This window comes from Melozone crissalis, unplaced genomic scaffold (assembly GCF_028551555.1).
Source record: "Melozone crissalis strain CALT ecotype California unplaced genomic scaffold, PUWL_Pcris_2 ptg000018l_1, whole genome shotgun sequence".
Lineage (NCBI taxonomy): Eukaryota > Metazoa > Chordata > Aves > Passeriformes > Passerellidae > Melozone > Melozone crissalis.
Window position 1 is genome coordinate 25450564 of NW_026535796.1, and position 21267 is coordinate 25471830.

Genomic DNA, 21267 nt, shown 5'->3' on the forward strand with positions numbered 1-21267 from the left:
CTCCTAATAGTTCTCATTTCAATTCAGTGAGGCATAAGATTTGAACAGAATATGACTTTAGCTAGTGGAAATGTTAATGATTTGTGAGAAAGATGCAGGACACCTTGTAGCCCGGGTCCTTGATCATGTTAAAAATTTAGAGTACAAAGAATATTTTAGGAGGTGGGGTTTTGGTGCAGCTGAACAGCAAGTTCTGCTTCCATTTGCCATTGTTCTAAATGTAGTCTGTTTTTCTTTAGTATACCATACAGTTCATTATTTAGAGAGTCTGTTAAATTTCCACCACAATAAACCAGATGATGCATTCCTTTGTCAAGTAATTGCTTACAAAAAGAGGGATATATATATATATATATATATATATATATATAGGGGTTAATTAGTTAAATGTATAAAATAAGAACACTTTTGAAGATTTTTATGCTATATATAGCTGTCATGAGGTATTAGCCTATCAATCATAGTAATACATAAATTAAGCTGTCAGGGAATTCTCCTGTACCTTTTTAGTTTTAAATATAAATAAAGTGCATGTAATGAGCACTGTTGCTAAAAAAGGAATTCTTTTGGAGATTGTGTTGTATCTGTAATGTACTAAGATAATTCCTGGTGTAGTCCAATTGCTCCTGTTTGGTTACACTACCAAAAACTTTGAGCCATGAAATTTAAAGCAAGTATGTCTTTCCAAGAGCAATTTAAGTCATTAATGAGTGAGTGTCTCTAACATTAAAGAGTAAGTCTTTAACATTTCCACTTTGGTCTGCCCAGAGGAACCCCTAAGAACTCAATATCAGCCAAACTGTCTTACTAACTTACATGCATACAAGTCTCCATATACAGACTTCTGTTCTGTGAAACAATTTAAGGTGTAGAGATCCTGAATGGCTTTGCTGCTTAATTTTAAGTGGTTTTTTGACCATTTGACTTTGAAGTCCCTTCTGTGAAAATTTGGCCTTAACAGATGCTGCCAAAGTTAGAATGACAACCAAAAGATTGTCTCTGCATATATACACCTTAGTATTTTAAAAATAAATAAGAAAAAAAAAGATATGTGCTTATTCATGATGCAGCTGATAATCTGGATCAGATTCAACCCAGAGAATATTTTATTTTTTCTTGCTAGCCTTTTACCCTGATGAGAAGAGAAAATGGGTTTGAGACATCTAGGTAAGTTTGAATGTCCTTGCACTTGACCACAGCTGTACAGCAGTTTCTATGAAGGGAAGAGGGAATCAAGACAGAAGTTTATTTAAGGAGTTGGTGAATGCTGTTGCTTGTTGTGAGAGCAGCAAATGTAGGGAATAGACAGTGGTTATGGGTGTCCATGAATATGCAGGGATCCCCGTATGACACTGACTGGTTTTTGTGACTCTGAGTGGATATATATGAAGTCTGGGGTATTGTAGGTGAGTGTCCCTAATAAAGAATGGAAAAGAATAAGGAAATGTGAATATGTAGCTATAATTCAAAACAGTAATACAGAGATTAGGTAGCAAAGGGCAAAAGTAGCACTTGATCAATATAATTTTGAAGAGTTTCTAAAGATAATTTGGGAAGGAAGTGAAGAAGTCAAATAGCTATGCTCTTTCTAAGAGATTAACAAAAAAGCTCAAATGAAGTTTACATACTGTAAAGTGACATATTGGGAAGAGAACTGGGAGGAATGCTGCAAAATAAATAAGAATGGGAATCTAGTAATGCATGATACCTACATGATAGGGAACAGCAGTTGGTCCAAGGAAAGGTAAGCTGAATGTCTGATGGTTCTGTTACTGTAGAATAAGTACAGTATTCTAAGTACTGACAAAGATGCAGAGTTCTAATTTTTTTCCTGCAGTGTAACCAGAATTGAACAGGAAGAAGGCTATAAGCTCTAGCTCCTGTGGCTTCCTAAGGATAGTAAGTACAGTTTTAGAAAGTCTTAATGGAAGCCCTGACTTTTAATGCACTTTGAGTTTTGTTTTGTTAAAGGGCTGTGAGCCCAACAATTCTTGTTGAGTGCTTGAACCCATGTACTTAACATGCCAGGACTGATTGCCCTTTCAGTGAATAGTGGTTGAGTAATTGAAGTGGGATGCAAGAGGTCACTGTTGCACTTTCTCCATTGTGTACTTTGATCCAAACCACTCTGGGATCCAGGAAAGTGCAGAAGGATGACCCCAGGGGAAATTACTTGTTCAGAGCAATGTTTACTTCATTTAAACACCTTCATTCCTGAACCACGTGCATCAATGTGTTCTTATCTGTAAGAAAAGTCAAACAAAAAGCCCACTTTCTGATATTTTCTCAATGCCATGCTGTCCCCAACCCTGTATGCAAAATTATTGTACTAAAGTATTTTTTTTCTCTGTTAGACTGCAGATTGTGGTCATTTGTACTATGCACTTAGCTTTCCTTTAGAAGTAAAGTGCAGTCACAGGCTCTCATAAAGGATAAAAATGCATTGCTTGGCAGAAGACCACAAATTGTGCAAGTTCCTCTGCAGGGGAGCTTGGCCCTTTCCCTGTTGTTTGAGTGCTTTAGTGTTTGGATGGAGTATTGCACACATTTTTTTTTTTTTATTCTTCTGATATGCAAAATAGTCTGAAGGTTTCCTGGTTTTGTTCAGCTGGATTTTTGCATGCTTTGCACACTTAGATGCTGTACCTCCTGTGGTGTCATGTGGTGTTAGAGCACTGAGCAATAACGTGTAGATAGCTTTATTTAAAGGCCCATGTTTTTCGCCTTACGTGAGTAATACTTTTTAAAGGTTATATCTGAGTTGGCTTCTAGAATTTGTTTCAGCTTGTATCTTTTGTGATTTGACAATGTGGCAAGAGGCTAGTTTATTTCATTACACATAGGACAGATGTTTGCTCTGTACTGATTACAACTCATATTCAGTAAGGTGGGGTGACAATGTTAGTAGCAGATGGTGTAGCTGAATAGGCAGCTATGAGAAAGGTGATTAAGGTGTATGTTTCTGAGTTCCTGGGGTTCTTACTTGGTAGCTGTCACGTGAGATGGTAGAAGCAAACTATTTTCTGAAGTTTCACTGATAAGTTTTTAATGTATTTGAAAATTTTAACACATCTTTAAATTAATTGAATGTTGACTATTCAATTGTGATTATTTGCAGTTTTGTTTTGTAGCTTGGTGGTGCATCATGTAAGATTTTCCATTAAATATTTATTGGAAATGGAAGCAGGTTTTTATTTGAAGTTTACTTGTCTTAACAGTAAGCTTCAGGACAGTACTTGCGCAACCAGGTTGCACAGCTGCTGTTAATGCTCCTGAGAATTTGTGATCTATTTCTTGAAGTTAACTATTTCACTTCTAAGAAGGGAAATTTTCTTGAGGTGCACTGTATAACATATGCAGCTAATAACAGAAAGTGAAAAAGAATTTAATCTGGTTTAAGAGAAAACATTTGTATCCATACTAGTTAACTGGAAACTTGTTGAACTATGGGAGTGGTACTCCTGGGTATTTTATGTTTACAGCTGAAAGGAGTGAATTCTTTAAACAAGTCTATAAGAAGTAATTGTCTATAATGTTATAGCTGCTTAAGATGATTCTGATCTTTTCTTAAAAATAAAGTACAAAACTGATCTATCTTTGTAGCACTGTTCTTGCTTTGACCTGTGAATTGTATCAGCTCCAAGTTATTTTGGGCACTGAATTTCACTAGGTTTGCTGGATTATAGCAAATCATTAATTTCATGGAGAAGAATGGAGAAGTATTAAGTTGGGTTTGTGGGTTTTGGTTTTTTGTTGTATGGAAATTATGGCTCTGCCTCAGTTTCCAGTAATGTAATTGTCACTTCATCCACTTGTTCACATAACCAACTGTTTACCTACAACAACCATTTTAGTGTATTTATCTAATGAATACAAAGAAAAGAGAATTTACCTGAAAATTGCACAGAACCACTGAGAATGCATAGAATATTTTCCCTTTTTGTCATCTGTTTGACACCTGAGAGTGCATTTGTGTAATTGTGACAGATTTAATCTCTTGCCTGTGGAGTGCTCCTCCCTCCAGGAAGCAAATATTTCTTTTTGTGAAGCAACAGTCATTTCAGCTAAAACCCAAGCTCCAGGAGAGCTGCATACATAGAATTCAAGACAGGGGATGGTTTTCCACAGCTGTTGAGTACTTGTTGCAATTGCTTATTTTGCTTTTATCTTGACTCTTCGATAAGTTCTCCTTTTGACCTTAGGACTTCTTAAGAGGTTAAGATTAGTAGGTTGACTGCTAGCAGTGTATTTAATTTTTTTCATGTGTATTTCCATAAAATAGCTTTTATGAAGGAAATTAAATTTGATTAATTTTTCCATATTACTTGACTCTATAGTTGATTATAATGGAAATTCTTACATAAATCACCATTTTCAAAATGTTTTTCTGCAGAATGTATCTTTTCCTATTCCACTGTACAAACATTGGTTTTTTTTCAGTTAAAACCTGTATCACTGCAACACTTGGACAGAGACAGAGGCTCTTGGTTTCAATTCTTAGTTCCACTCCATATGCATTGCTCTCAGTTTTAGGAAGAAGGCTATTTTCAAGTCATTAAGAATTTTCAGAATAGAAGGGAAAGCACTGGAACTTGAATCAGTGTCACTGCTTGATCCCATGTAGGAGCTGAAGCTTTACTCAGTACTTTTAGTTACATTCTTGATGAATTACATACAGTTCACAAAGATAGTACCAGCTAAAATGTATGTGGGGATCCAGATGGATTTGTCTTTCTGGGTTTTATTTCTGTGGTTGGTATTGTTTGCATGAATGATTGTTGAAATACAGAACAAAATGCTGTTAAGTTGCAATGGCTTAACTGTCCATTTGAATGTCACAGGTGGAGGAGGATGATGATACTGAATCACTACATGAAGAAGGGAAGGAAGAAGTGAAATGCTATTCAAGAAGAAAGGTATTTTCTAACTGGAGCCGCTATGAGGATACAGAAAAAGAGGGACAGAATGAAGCTGGGGAGTCACAGAGAGGAACAGACTTCAGTGTTTTGCTTAGCTCAGCAGGTAAGCTTTTTCCAATCTGTAGGGCTTTTTAGTTTTGTATTTTGAGACATGACTACTTTTCTGGCAGTTGTCCTTGATGATGAAGCTCCATGCTAGAATACCATTTCTGTCTGCCTCAGTAAGCCTGCCATTTATGTATTTTAGGTGTTGAAATTCTCCCTGGGTGCAGTCTCATAGCCTACAGTCTGCATGGAGCTGTGACAGATGGGGCGTAAGAGAGGGATGCTGGCTAGTGCATTCTGGTCAAAAGATTGGGCTGAGTGTGTGCAGCATCCGGTAACACTGAGCTTATTCTTGCTGATCTTGGTTATTAGGTAGCTTTCCAGGAAACAAAAAAATAGTTGCTGGTACGACAAAAGACAACAAACAGGCAGCTGCTTGCTCTTGTTTGTTTCAACTGAGATTTGTGGTCAGCACTGTAGAAATGTGTGCATGAATAGCAAGTGTTGCTCTCCTTGAAAATAATGACCAGTTGTTTTCCCCTGTTTAGAGGAGATAATAAAGGAGAGGGTGGAGGGACAGTCTGTACTAGATGCTGGAGTTATTCAGCCATACATAAGTAGTATAGGGTTGTTACACTAAAACCAGTCACCTAAAATTATTTCAGAAACTCTTGATATGCCATTATGTTGGAATACCATTCAGTAAAAAGCTGCAAACAATGTATTATGGCAGTTTTTGTAATACCTTGGAAGTTCTGCAACCTCTCAAATCTAAATAATTGGATTTTTCAGTCACAGCTTGGTAGGGTAAGTTAGAAGTTATCTACAGTAAAGAAACAAAGAACAGAGATTTGTTTCTTTGTGCAAGAATCAATCTCTGAAGTTCTGTTTCACATGAACATTGTAAACTTGGGCCTAAGCTGTCAGGTTTTAATCACAGTATCGTGAAATGTGTATTAACTTCTCTGAATCTTGTGTTGCACGGAGAACAATGCTGGAGTCAAGGCACAAAGTATGGATCTCAGAAATGTGTATCTAATAGAGTCTGGGGAGCAAAGTAGATATAGTAATTAAAAACTTTTTGAAGCAAGAGACCTGTCCTGAGCTGCCATGTCTCCATGGTTCAGCTTTTAAATAACTCACTAGTTAGCCTACAGAATATCTTTAAAATGTTCTGAGGAATAGTACTTTTGAACTGAGGCTATAACAAAATATGTTTTAGCTCTTTTAATTTGTATTTTTCATGAGTTATACTTCAACACATAAATTACCTCCCCATTTATTTTACTCTTTAGATTCTCTTAATGCCTCAAATAATAATATTGGAAGGTAGTGTTTATATATTCATCCTATTTCTTAATTCTAAATCTTTGATTTAGAGAGTGCTTTATTTTAGGATATATTGTTATTGTTCTCTAGAGTGAAATAAATCTATAAGAAACTGCAGTGGAACAAAGTACTTTCTTTTGGAGGAAGAAAAAACTAAACAATAATGCAGATTTCTTGGAGTGACATAAAAAAGCAATTTGTCTCAGCAGTGTTCTTTGTTCTTTAGCTTCTTTGGTTAATGTGTAAAAACTGGGAATACAGTCATTTATTTGTAGTGGTCTGAGAAGAAGCTCACACATCTGCTTTATTTGATAATTGCTGTTGTTAGTATATTACTGTTCAGCATTCTGAAGATACAGAATAAATTCAATTTAATTGCAACAAGCAGTTAGGGAGTACAGGAGAGGGAATGGAGTTAAATTTCCAATTTTTAATTAATACCAAACCTTTAAAAACTGTTAGATTCTTGTTATTTACTATTAATGCTCAACTACGTAATTAATACAGCCAGTTAAGAATTCTTTAGCAAAGGCTCAGATTAAAAACCTGTTCTCCTATGTAATGCTTAGGTTCTATAATGTTGAATGCAGGGTCCTAAAGAGAATGTCATCTGTCAAGATAAAACTTGTCTTATCCCAGAAAATATGCAGTTAATTGAATGAGATAGCATAGAAAAAATAATTTGGGATAATGTAATAAAGACAGAATTAATGCTGGTGACAAAGTTAAATGAAGGAATTGCTGATGTCCGGGGAATTAAAAGTGCTTGGTACTTATTTGTTTAATATAATTTATAAGTGCATCTGTGTGTAATTCTTTACTTAAAATCAACCTAAAAATAGAAAATGAGATATTATAGGATATGGATGTTGTGTTGATAATTAGCATTAGAGCTTTTAAATCTAATACATAAATATTACTCTTGCTTGAATTTAGAAAGGAACAAAATTATGCATTTTTATTGTTAGCAGGGGAAGGTGGAAAGTGGAAGTCTCAGGAGGAGAAAAGAGTTTTTAGATACTTGCAGAGAATGTAGAGTCTTTAGGATGTTTTATGTTATCTTTCAATAGGTTCTGAAAACAAACACTGTGTTTTTAGGTGTTTACTTATAGTTCCAGCTTTCTCTGCTTCATGCCAGTCTCTAAGGTGGCATTGACTCTGCCTTTTCAATCTGATATTTAGGCCTGACTAGTCCCAGACTGTCTCTTGACTGCATGTTCTTTCTCCTCTATCAGCCCTTGCCTGCCTACTAATTCTTCTCACTCTTCCTTCCTTCTGTTGTTTTTCCTGTTTGTTGATTTCTGTTGGTGGATCTTTTTTCAGTCTCTTGTTGTGAGCCAGCTCCCTCCCAAATATGTTTATTAAAATCCAATTTTTTCAAATTCTGTCAGATGCAGAATTCTTACCAGTCCTGGTGATCCCCAAGTCTTGGTTGTTCTGCTTGGCATTGCTGATTTGGTTTCATTCACTACCACATCTTGTTATTTCCTCTTAGTTTCTTTCATTCTCTAATCAACCCCAGTTTATTCTTTCAAGCTTCCAGTTCTGGTCTCCATTATAAACTGTTTTTTCCATCTTCTCCCCAGATTCTCTGTCAGTATCCCCAAATTCCTACTCAAGTTACTCAACAATATAAAGTGACAGACCATTGTTTTCGACTGTGTTAGGGATGTCACCATAGGTGAGGCTGCAGAAATATGCAGGGTAACAATTTGTGGTCAGTGTTTTACCTAAAGCCTGTTAAATGCAGACTTCTACAGTGGAAAATCTGACTCTCACTCAAAACTGAAAGTAGGAAGAAACTTAATTCAGTTGCCTTGCACATTGGGATGGCATGCAGAAGACCACTGAGGCGGTAGATGCGGTGACTGGTTGTTAAGCTTCAGCAGATCTTGTAAAAATTAGGTACAAATTCAGATTTCTAGAAGCTTGTAATTGGCTAGATCAGGTCAGATTTTTCACAAAATGCACAGAACATACTTCTTTCATGCAAAACCACTGTGCAGTCTGATTTCAAGGTACTAATTCAGGGAGGGAAAGGGGTTACAGTTTCTCAAGTGCTTTCACACAAAAATGTTCAAGTCATTCTCTGGTTCCTTTCCAAGGGGATGGTAAGGGGAGGTAAGGAAAAGCCACCTGAAGCAGAAAATAGACCATGAAAATTTCTTACTGAATACTTCAAAAGACAGCTGAAAATAGTCTTAAGAACTGCCAGGTGCCTTTGATAACAGCTGATGTCACTGGCCTGATGGAGCTTCTTTGTTAGGGCTTATTATATTTCTGTGTAAAATAGGTATCCTGGGTTCAGATTAAGTTGTTAAGTATGTTTCTTTTTTCAGCATTTTAAAATGCCTGTATTTTTAATTGTCTTGAATATAACAAACTTTTCCATGTTGCTTAGCTGATATAAAATACAAGTCCCATGTGAAGCCTTCAGGGAATGGGTCTTGAATCAATTTAGTAAAAATGCTGTTGAAGCATAAAGAGCAAGAGAAGTGGAAGTGATAGGATAACCTTACTTTGTGAGCAGAATCTTGCCATGTTTGAAGAGCTGCCCTCATTATTTGAAAGATGAGGGTTAAGTGACCTACAGTAGACTAAGGTTGTTCATCAGATTTTTGTCTGTGAATAGATTCTTTAAAATATGTATTTTTAAAATATCATTATAGAGCTGATCATATCCAGGCACTTGATTACTTTTCTTTAAACGTGACAGGCATTAGCAGTAAACCAGCCAAAAATTGCCAACATACATACCCTCAATAACAATACTTGGATTGCAAGATGATGATTATCAAGATGAAAAAATATCATTTTGGACATGAATTTTTCACATTTGGTTTTTTAGGCCATGGCTGAATAATTCTGGTGCATTAAAGATTGAGAAATGCTGTGCAGTTCAAATAAAACTGGGAGAATGGTTTTGATATTGTAATAATACATATAATTTATAATAATAATACATATAATTTCTCTAGGTACCTAGCAGTTAAATACAATAAAAAATGTAGAATAAAAATCAAAACAGTCACTGGAGCATAATCATAATGAACAATAGGTATAAGGATTCTGAGGCAACGGTTACATTCCCTTCCCTAAACACTTGATCTGTTTTTTTAACCTCTTTCTTTTGGGTCTGTGTTTAATTTTGGTATGTCTATTGCAATGCATTGCTGCATTTTTGTCTTTTGCAAGGTCAGTACATGCTTGAGAATTTGAAGTACACAAAAGACCTTTGGCCATCTTGAAAAACCTGAACAGATAAACTTGTGGAGCGAGGCTTGCATTAAAAATAGGTTTTACTTTTCTATCTCAAGTAGAGAGTTTTCCAAGGTTTTTTTTTTTGAGAAAAAAGAAGAATTTGAGTGAAGAGTAAATCAATTTTCTTTTTTTTAATGGTAATTCTGCTCAAGCAAAAAGAATGGGAATAACAGGGCAGAGTTCAAGTACTAAATAAGAACCCTTTGAGTTTTCAAATTATAGAGAATAGCTGAAAATTGGTTTTCTTTACAGAAATGCTTAACTCATGGGTGATTTGGATTACTGTATATATCAGTGTCCCATTTTTCAGTGGTACTTGCTTGACAACTCAGCTATTTCTTGGCCAGAAATTGGCCAAGAAGTTCAACTGATGCAAAACTTCTATGTTCTTACTGTTCCCCAAGTGACATGATCTCTGTGTGGAACACAGAAGTATTGGTTACTTCTTATCACTTATCATCAGCTTCAAGATACAGGTGCCAGGTTACTGATTTTTGAAAGGTGATTGCACTGTTGCATTAAGGGTTGGTAACAGGTCACTTAAATATTGTAGTTTGTGCGACCCTGACGTAAATACGTAGGGCATGTGCTTTACTTGCATCTTTCTTTATGTTCTCTGTTTTTCACTACCTCATTCCCTAAACATTCTCTGAGTTTCCATGACCTGCTCTTCTATCCTGCTCTTCCTTCTAGCCCCATTTCAGCACATCAGAACTTTCATTTCCTTTTTGATGGTCCTCTTGTAGATAACATTTCCCATCTGTGGAGGGCTCATATCCAAGTGGTCTCATTTCCATTTGCATCTGCTTTATTTGCAACAGGGCTGTCTGCAACTTTGGACTTGTTACTAGACCTAAGAGATACTTCTTCTTGCTTATATACCTGTAGGCATCTGAAATCAACAAAAAAAAATGGTCTCTCCTGTACTCCTTTTCTTGTCCCAAACAAACAGAAAAAACCCCTTTCACAATAAAGATTTGCATTGAGATCCCAGGACTTGGCATCAGTGAAAGCTGGTTCTCCATCTGCTCAGTGCTTCTTCCTAAACTGTTCCTAACATTACAGAAATTCATCTCTTTTTTTTTTTTTTTTCTAATCAGACAAGCCAAGCTGTCTTTTTTTCTTTTTTTTTCTTTGTCTGAACTAAAAATAAGACGTGCCAGATTTTAAGTATTAATTACATTTTCTTCATAAATGTGTTTTCCTGTAATAGGTAGTCTGTGCTCATTATGTATGCTTTCCTATCTGTGCCTTTATCCCTCCTAAGTTTTATCTAAAATGTAACCCAAACTATGATTGAAGTGTGGAAGTATAACGTGACTCCATGATTTGAATATAAATGTAGGATAACATCTCTTTATTTTAACATTCTGATGTCTTAGAGCTATGTGGCTTTAAGTATCAATGGTAATACTGTATAATTACTGGTAAGTAATTTAAAAAATCTGAATGGTTTCAATATTTCAGAGAAATTTGGGTGCTTTATGATTTAGAATTGAATAGAGTAAGATTCACAGACTAAAGGGGTTAAATTTTATTCCCATTAAAATCAATGCGGTAAGCTTTTCCCCATTCTTTTAACTTTTCACATCTTGAGTACAGTAATTTATTTGTGAAGTTTCAGATTTCTGGATTTAAAAGGTTTTCTGGCCAATATCCTTCTCTAACTCTGGGTTCTTAATCTTTTGCTGCTACTTTATATTGATGGAAATTCTGCTGAATTGTGTTGAAGTATGTTTTGGTATGAAATCACAAATCAGTTTGTTTAAATGTGGAGCAATTTGTTCTTATTCATGTTTTGCTGTTCTCATGTACACTACTTGAATTTGTAGGTTTGAGATGTAGATAAAAATGTCTATTCACCTGATTGACTGTTTCTCTAGTTTAATAATTTCCTTTGTTTTTACAAAGCCCCTAAAACTGTTCTTCCTGATTAGGCCTCATCTTGGTCAGCTGTGTTTCTGCCACATCATCTCTGACATTTCCGCCACTGAAATCCCCTCACCAAAACTGAATTACTCTGGTATTAAGATTGGTAGTAAGATTGTACGTTTCTTATTCCAGTATTCATTTCCAAAGTTCAGCATGTTATTGCCATGACATTCTTGTTCACTTTTCTCCTTCTTTTACTGCTTTTTATTTATTTTGTTCCATTCCCTACTTGGAGCCTTTTAAAACTTTTTTATTTTCATTATTGCTGCGTAGGACTTTTGATTGATTTGATTTTTCTTTTCTTTTGGTTTCCTCTTTACATTTTGATTTTGTTAAATTCTGACCACTGTTAAATCACCTGAATTAGACTGTAGACTTTTTATAGTAGACACATTTTTTTTCTTATTGATAAAGTACTGTTTCTTTTCAAATGATGACATTAATAGATATCACTTCTGTGGTAATACTAAAAGATGTTGATTGATTTGGAAGAGCTGTGTTTGTTTTAATCGTAATATTTTTGTTCCATCTCTCAGCAGTTTACATTAGAGAGAGAAACAAAATAGAAACAGAAATTCTACAGAGTTTTCTAAAGCTAGAAGTTTTTGTTTATGGTAAAAATGATAAGACTGTCAGATGCAGCAGATTAGTTTAATTGTAGAAACCAGACTGCATTTGCTGTTTTGTTTCTCATAAGCGTGCATTTATTCCTAGTATCTGTTAACAAACAAAATAAGTATGATAGGAATGTTTCCTTGTTCATTGATTGATGTTCCAAAGTGTTGAGCTCAGCCAGCATGTGAACCACCATCAGAAGAGATGGGGAAACCTATTCTAGAAATAGTGTCAGAAATTCATTTGCAAGGAACAGTGCTGTTTCTAAGCATCAGTTTTGGAGTTAAAGAAGGGCTGTGAAGAAGATAGTGTTCTAAAGGATATGGAGTGCCTGTTTCTTCCTTAATCTCATTTATAGCTCCTTCTTTCTTCTTATTCCATGTGTAATCCTGAAATTTCTCCTCAAATCTGGTCTTGATGGCTTGGACTCTCCTTGTCCTGCTCTTCTTTTAATGCTTTTGGTTTTAGTGTACTTTAGTCACACCTATTAATTTTGAGGTTGTTCTTTTCTTTGGTCTCATCCTATTGCTCAAAAATTCCTGGTTCCTACATCCAACTTCTAGTCTAGGCTTTGTCTTTACCCTTCCCCTGCCTCATATTTTTGTCCAAATCACTTGTTAGTTCCTCATCTGTTCTATGGTCTCTTGCCTATTTATTGTTCACTCTCAGCTCATCAGGGAAGTGGCATCATCAGTGTTTCTGGTGTTGTATCGGAAGATGGTTCTTCTTAGCACTTCAAAGATTATTTATTTTTTTTTTCTGAAACAGCTTGTTTTTTGTCTAGATTTGATTAATTTTCCTGAAGAATGTCAAAGATACATTGAGCCTTGCCAAAGCTTGTTTTAAAACAAGAGTTGTATTAACTGTCTATTCCAGCCTCAAGGGAATTCTTTGTATTCCTTTGTTGTCCTTTCTTGCAAACCAAGCCCTTGCATGTGTAAAATTGTGAACTAAAAACTCTTTTAATAAAAGTCATGTTTGAGGTTAAGAATAGGGTGCAAGTGGGGAAGAATTATATATTCTTTGATTCTGACTAATTTTCAACCTTTACTGGAATGTGAATCAGATGACCTTCCTTTGACAGTACACACTCATTGTCTGAGTTTACAAAGCATGGTATTTCTGAATATGCTGCAGATAATTTGGATTATAAAAGTGATCTCTTTACTTCTTTTTAAACTGTTAACTGGAAACTGTCTGTGATAATATGAGTTTCTTTGAATATATATGTGTGCTTCAATATACAGAAAACGTGTTGCTGAAAATTGTATATCAGCTTGATATGAAATAAAACAGGGCAAGGTGGAAGAACTATTTCAAGATGGGAATGATTTAAAATCATGATATAATTCTATTGATTTTTTTTGTCATAAAGGCCAGTGGCCTTTATTCAAGACACTTAGTAAACCTTGTGCTGGGAAAATGCTGGCAGAAAGGAAGTTTTGGAAAGGCAAGTGTTATAAATTAACAGTTCACTGGTAATAGGAGGTAATCTGAGTTAGATTTTTTTTTTTTAATAAATAAAGTGCTAGGGGTGTAAGAGTAACAGTTCCAGACAGCAAGTCTATACAATTTATATTATTCAGGTAAAGATACTCTCTTTGCTGTGCTCATTGTCACCTTGCCAATGCCCAAGGAAATACACAAACTGGTTCTAATGGAAAACAGCACTTCTTCCCTGACTTCCTTACAAGGGTGGCTTGTTAGTTTGGTTTTTTTTCCTTCTAGGTGGGCTTAATGTTTCAAAAGTTGATAGAAGATAGAATTTGGCATGACAGAATTTGAAATTACTTTATATTTTGTTTCTAGCCTTGATAATAAACTAAGATCACCTCCCCTCTTCTAAAGAAAAAAGTTTGAAAGACACTTCAGTGATATTATGGATTTTGGCCCATCACCAGATATGGATCTCATTGCCTGATTGGACTGCATGAATGGTGCAAAAAAGCTGGCAGGAACATGAAATGGAGCAGCTGGTGAGAAGGGAAAGATCTTTCAGAATCAGTAAAATACTAGAATTGCTACTGATAATAGTAAGGGTGGTAGCATGCATGTGTATTGGGTTAAGTTGGATTAAAGCCTACTTCTCATTCATCTTAATGTACATTTGCAGTTAGAATATTGATAACAAGTGAATTTTCTAATGCAAATAAGTGTCTACAGCATTTCTTGCTTTAAATTTTCTTTTGTGTAACTTCACATGGTTCTGTCTGGCCCTTTTATGTTTCTTTTGTTATTCCTTTCATAATGCCTTATTAATTGTTTCCCTACTCTTAGTTTTATTTATTTCTGTCTCTCAGACAATTTTATTTCTCTGAGCTGTATTTGATTATAAAAAAAGGAGGAGGAAGAATAAGAAGGAGGAGTAGAAATCTCCAGGAAGAATAATCTAGCCCCTTAGAGGAAAATTGCCTACAAATATGAGATGACTAAATTAACTTGTAGAAATATGATCTGAAAGCATCAGATCTCATACCTTTACCGTACAAGAATAGTTTAGCTTGTCAAAAAAAATTGGTCTTTATAAATATCTCTGTGTAAAGTAACATTTAACTAGAGACAAAGCATTTTAAAATGTCTAAAATGTTTGATTTGGTCATGTTATCTTTTTGTTTAAAAAACCCCAACTCAACAACAAAAAAACCCTAGTGATTATTTGTGTTTAGTGCTGTGCTTCAGAATAGTTTACCTGTTTCAGTGCATGTGAACTTTCTTTTGTCTGCTCATTTAGTAATCGAAGAGTCTTTTGTCCTTTTGGAGGTTTCTATTTGCAATTTTTTCTTCTTTAAAGTATTTTAACATACTACCATTTTCTACTGCTTCAGTGACTAGGAATCTGAGGAAGTGAACCGTAGAACCAATTGGGGATGCAAAATGGGGAGTGGGAATTAAAGACCTGTTTTCACAAACTTGCTCAGTAGGGGAAAAGAATATTCATGGTCCAAATTTTAGCATGAATTGAAAAAAACAGCTCTGTTCTGAGAGCTGGTCTCAACTAAACTTAGAAATTATTCCATTGTCTCCTCTCCTTGCAAGATGTTTTTAAAACATATATAATTTAATTGTTTATGAAATAATATTTGCCATTATTTGCTTTTAGACTTTAGAGATAAAATTACCAAGAAAGATCAAGTGTAGTTCCTTCATTTTTTAACTTGCAAAACATGTGAAATAGCAAGCATAATTTAAAAAAACAGTTTCAGTAAAGTTTGGGTGAAAATTGAAAAAGGGAAACTTGCTCTTGTTTTTTCTCTAGCTCAAATTCCTTACTGACTTGAAAGATAGTCAGCAAGGTTCTCTAAATCTTAGAGGAAAGGCTAACCCCAGCATAGCCAGTAAAATTCATAGATTACAAAGACAAGGAAACCCTTTGTGATTGGCTGAACTTTTCTGAATAAAATGAGCAGTCATCAAAGCAAGTTGTGAACTAGTTACTGTTTGACTTAAGGCAGATCTCTTACTGCAGCTGCTGTCAAAAGCTCTTGTCAGTCTTGATTTAAACATGTCTGCTTTGACTTCGACATGGCTTTTGACATGTGTCCCATAGCATCCTCAGAGTTAAACTCAGGAAATGCAGGCTGGATGAGTGAATGGAGAGGTGGATTGAGAACTGGCAGGATGGCAGACCTTGGAGGGTTGTGATCAGTGCCATGGAGTCTAGCTAGTGGGCTGTAGCTGGCATTGCATCCCAGGGCTTGGTACTGGGTCTTCTCGAACTTACTGATCAATGACCTGCGTGGAGGGACAGAATACCAAACTGTGGGGAGTGACTGATACCCCAGAGTGCTGTGCTGCCATCCAGTGTGACCTAGACAGGCTTGAGAGCTGGGCAGAGGGGAACGTAATGAAACTCAACAAAGATAAGTGTAAGATCCTGCAGCAGGGGAAGAATAACCCCATGGACCAGCACAGGCTAAGGCTGACCTGAGCCTGCTGAAGCGGCTCTGTAGAGAAGGGCCTGGGTGTGCTGGTGGACAGCAAACTGTCCCTGAGCCAGTGATGTGTCCTTGTGGCCAAGAAAGCCAATGGGATCCTGAGCGGCATTAGGAGGAGCATGGCCAACAGATCAAGGGTGGGGATCCTGCCCCTCTGCTCAGCCCTGGAGAGCCTCACCTGGAGTGCTGTGTCCAGTTCTGGGCTCCTCAGGACAAGAGAGACAGGGAGTTACTGGAGCAGGTCCAGTGAAGGAGCAGCAAGACAGCATCTCTTATGAGAAAAGGCTGAGGGAGCTGGGCCTGTTTAACTTGCAAAAGAGATGGCTGAGAGGGGACCTCATCAGTGCATACGAAAATATCTGAAGGACAAGTGACAAGAGGATGGGGCCAGACTCTTTCCAATTGGCCAGTGACAAGACAAGGGGCAACAGGTATAAACTGAAACACAGAAAGTTTCATCTGAATATGAGAAAAAAACTATTTCAACGGTGCCAGGATGCTGGAACTGTTGCCTAGAGAGACTGTAGAGTCTCCCTTCTCTGGAGATATTTGAAATGTGACTGGACCAGTTCCTGTGCAACCTGTTTTAGGTGAATCTTGTTTAGCAGGGAACTTGCACTAGGTGATCTCCAGAGATCCTTTTCAACCCTAACCATACTGTGATTTTATGAATTTCAGTGGTGGAGAATCACCTAAAGCTCTTGCATTGATCTGATGTGTTGCTACCTTCACCTTTAAAAGTGTGTATCTTATTTTTCCTCTAATTCTGTGTAGCCTGAGGATTGCAGAGAGCTGTAGGAAAAAAACTCCACAAAAATGACATATTAAATTCTCTGCAGATGAAGATTAAGTGAAGTACAGTATGTGCGTGTGTGCATGTAAACAGTTCCTATACATTTAAAGTCATCTGAGATGATTGTTATTCCTCCTTAGTTGAAAGTAAGTGAGCTGCAGAAACTGGGAAAAGAATAGAGAAGAAAATAGAAAATTTTATATGGTGTCACCATATAAGTCAGTGACACAGGCACATTGTGTAGCTTTTTGTACTTAAGATCCCAGAAGCTCCACAAGGAAACAGTAACATTGAGAAGACACAGCAAAGGCCAGCAGGGCAACCAACAGTATGGAAGAATTTACATATGGGCATGGCTAAGAATGTTATGAGTAGAGTAAAATAAGACGTTTTCAACTGCAAAGACAGATGAAAATATTATGCCATAGCCTTCTGTGAAATCATGGAACGATTAGTATGATAAATAAGAAATTATTATTGTCTCTGCTAGTGGAAGAAGTAGGGAATATTGAAGGGAGCTATCTGGCAGCAAATTCAAAGCAAAGGTATTTTTGATGTAACTCATAATTAAATATGGAAATTTGTCATAGGATCTTGTGAAAACTGAAGGTTTTTGCTGGTTCAAAAACTACTGGAAAAATACTTTGAGGGTGGCCTTATAAATAAGGCATTATCTCAGGCTCAAAAAATCCCTGAACTGCAAATAGCTGGAGGCAGGCAGAATAATACTGAGGAAATATCCCTGTGTGTGCCTTGTTTACAGTCATCTCTAGACTCAAGCTCTTGGTTGTTGTTGTGCAGAATTTGGGGCTGTAGGGAGCTTCTGGTGACCTTTCCCAAGTGATGTCCTTCTTTCTTCCCTGTTTGCAAGCTGCAGAATCATTAAATTAATATTTAAAGTTTGATATGTTAGTTCAAAATTGTTGGAAGGTATTGAGATCCCATAAAGAATTCACTTTCCTGTGATTTTAAGATTTTTAGCATGCTTGCTGGCTTCACCACTGATTGATATATAAGTGTATAACAGAAGAATAGCAAGCTGAATTCCTTGTAAAGCATCAATACTGTCATTGAGGCAGACTATACAAATGGATATTTTTAATGTCTCACAGTGTCAGGAATATTGAAGAATGCTGGGGAATGTCTTTCTAGAAGTGAATACATCCTATCAAATGGAACTATTTAGGTAACTGTAGATCCATGAATTTGATTTGAAAAATTCATGGAAAAAAAAAAGAATGGAAAAGCTAACAGGTTCGGTTAATTGAGATTTAAAGTGTGGAGGCAGCCCTTGCAGGACCTAAAAGTTGGTCCAGGACCAGGTATCACAAAGAAAGAGGAATGAGCTGAGCAGATGTCTGTCGAGGCTGTTGGGCTGCAGGTTGAGTTGCCAGGAACATGCAGTTGCATCTGCTGTAACAAAGCTTCCTTTTATGTAGATGCTGCTCTATATCAGATCCATCCCAAAGAAGTTTATATCTGCCAGTTTAAAATGTTTGTAAAAAATATAAATATTTATATATATGCCAGTATATAAATGTATGTAGGCCCTCGTGCTTCTGTTTTAAATCAGAGTTTGTACTTATAGAGGCCTGAATGTCTGCTCTGTGCATTTTCACTGTTGTCATATACTGGTTTTGTGTGAACTGGCTCTGCTTATTTATTAAAAAACCACAAACAAACAACCTCCAAACAAACATTCCCCCAACCAACCAAACAAAAAACCCCAAAAAACAACAACCCCCCCCCAACAAGCAAACAACAAAAAACTGCACAACAACAACAAAAAAACCAAAACCATCAACTCTCTATGTATGAATATATATGAAAAAAATGAATACTTAAAATCATAAATACTTTAAAGATGAAAAATACTTTAAAGATGAAAAAATAGATATATATGAATGTAACCAGTATCAGTCAGGTTGGCTTTTTGAAATATAGCTCTTTCCACCTGGCTGGCAGTACTGGATAATACAACCCTCATGTATTTATAGTGCAAATGGTTTGAAGTGTTTTAATGCCTTTTTTCTCATTACAGTAATTTTTGGAGTCAGGGGATTATTTAATGAAGGGCTTGAGAGAGATGTAAATGGCCGTGGTGAATTTTGTGTTCCTTTGTAACTCCAGGTGAAATAGATTTACTGCATCAGTAAAGAGCATAAGTTCTGGATTTTGCTCCTTACTTTCTATTAGCTTATATAAGTTCTTTTAATGAGAGGATGGAAGTGTAAATGTATGTTTTACCTGTACTATAGTGGTCTTGATAGACGTGAACGTGAATGCAGAAGACAGGCCAACAGCTCAGCAATACACGTATCTCCAAGTCTGAGCTCCTATTTGTGGATTTCTTTTAGCTGATAGCTGCCCAGAACAGGCAGTTGGCACTTTGGTTTGTGTCTAATTCGGACGATTTTAAAAAGACTTATTAAACCATACCTTACCACTTCAATATTTGTTACTTGTAGAATTAATTGGGAAGGGGGTCGCATATGTATGGACCACATGTGCCATTTGCTAAGCGGATGTTTTGTTTTTGGGCAATTGCCTGTTGTTATTTTGTGATGTGGTTTATTCATTTCACATACACTAACAACTCAATACAGAGTGGAAATGAAAAGATATCCTTAGTGATCCTTAAACAACTGATTATGATAAAGGTGGAAAAATAAATATTGACTTACTGCCTTCAGGTGATATGATTTTACAGAATTGTATATTTTGGAAAATATTTTGTCACTCTTGGGCACCCAGTGTGATTCTTGGGAATGGTCCTGTACAGGGGAAGTAGTTGGACTCAGTGATCCTTGTCCAACTCAGCATATTCTGTGATTCTTTGATATGTATTTCTGGTTTCATGGGAGATTAGGTTTTGGAACTAATAATAAGCTGTTCATTTAGTTAATACATCCAAATACTTTGAGGATAAGTGAGAGAAATAATGCACTTAAAAATAGCATTTGTCTTGATGACTTAAAAATATTAATGAATACATCTGAAAAAATCCACCTTTCAAAAATATTACATATTGAAAAAAATATTAGTTGTATCCAGTTCTTCTTCCTACAAGTAAGCTTTCCACTTGTTCTTAGCCCTGTCATATTTACAACAGAGTTAATGCAGTTCTTAAGTCACAAAGCCTTAAGTGCAGTTCTCAGTTCAGAAGTTTCTAAAACACAAGCTTTTGAGTAAGCTTTTTGAGATCTTTGAATAATCACCTGATTTTTCTTAAATAAGGATGTTCATTAGCTGGCATATTTACAGTTTGGAGTGTTGTTTTTTTTTGGGGGGGGTGTTTGTTTGTTTTGTTTTATTTTTAAGCCATGGTAAGCAGTATCTTTTACAAAAGAGAAGGCAAAAAACTCAGAAAACATTCAAGTTAACAAAACTTGTAGTGTGACAGCAGTACTTTGTGACAAAAAAGCTGAATTCCAGTTCTTATTTTTCTTTCTTTTTTAATATTCAACTCTAAACCACATCTAGCAGATACAAAGCTGTCTTCTGAAGTCAGCTGACAGAAGCTGTATTGCATTTGCTGCTTGTTGCAAATATTATTGACTTATAGTAGGCTTTGATGGTTCAAGGTATGGAAATTGTCAGCTGGTTCTATTGAAACTTACAGCCATATTATTTTAGTTTATATTGTACAGAACCTGCTTCCTCACTTAGGATTTTTTTCCCTGTTCTGTTGGATGTGAGACATATTATCAGTGCATGTTGTATAGGAGCTGTGGGGAGGCAGGAGGAATTCTTACTGGATCAGGGTGATATGTGAAGTGAGACATGGGAAAAAATAATTGAGAGAAAAAGAACAGAAACTGGGGAAATACAGAGTGCTGGAACCTGTCAACAACAAAATGGCTGAGTTATGGGTGCACTAGTAAAAATTCCATCAAGTTCTCATTAAATACAGCAAATGGGAAAATGAGAAAGGGTTAGAATAATAGAAATGTCTTTGCCTGTATTAAGCAGAAGACTTAAGTATGCTTAGAGAAATGGGTTTTCCCCCTGCCATGACAGTGGAAAGTGTGACTAGTAGAACAAGTTTCAGATATATAAAGTATACCACATTAATATGCATGAGGTGACCTCTTTCTTGCAGAAGTTGTTTTACATATCCTGCCATTATTTTGGGAGTATGTTGTTGACTCCTCATACTACGATGAGCCTTGTCTCATATCAACTTGAGTTTTTTAGTCTCATACTATTCTACAAGTCTTTGGCAAGTAAGTTCAGTTTTCTAGCGCTTGCTAGAATTCTTTGTACATAAATGAAGGGTTCATAATGGGTATTTGTGAATGGCAAATTAGTCTGCCTTTAGCGACCATCAAGCAAGAGAGATATTGCTTTAGTAAGTTAGCAAAACATAAGAAGAAAAAAACCCAGAAAGAACTGAAGGTTATATTAAATAAGAATATCATATAATCAGATGTCCTAA

General features: G+C 36.0%; 2 protein-coding genes across 2 annotated transcripts in view; one reads left to right on the forward strand and one right to left on the reverse strand.

Annotated features, from left to right (window-relative positions):
- CHRM5 (cholinergic receptor muscarinic 5) overlaps positions 1 to 21267 on the reverse strand; it is a 45710-nt gene that overhangs the window by 22946 nt on the left and 1497 nt on the right. The window lies entirely within an intron of this gene.
- The window catches only part of AVEN (apoptosis and caspase activation inhibitor), an 85008-nt gene that overhangs the window by 15073 nt on the left and 48668 nt on the right, over positions 1 to 21267 (forward strand). Inside the window, exon 2 of the mRNA XM_054275544.1 lies at positions 4842 to 5022. Coding sequence (XP_054131519.1) covers positions 4842 to 5022 — 181 coding nt within the window. The remainder of the gene's footprint in view (positions 1 to 4841; positions 5023 to 21267) is intronic.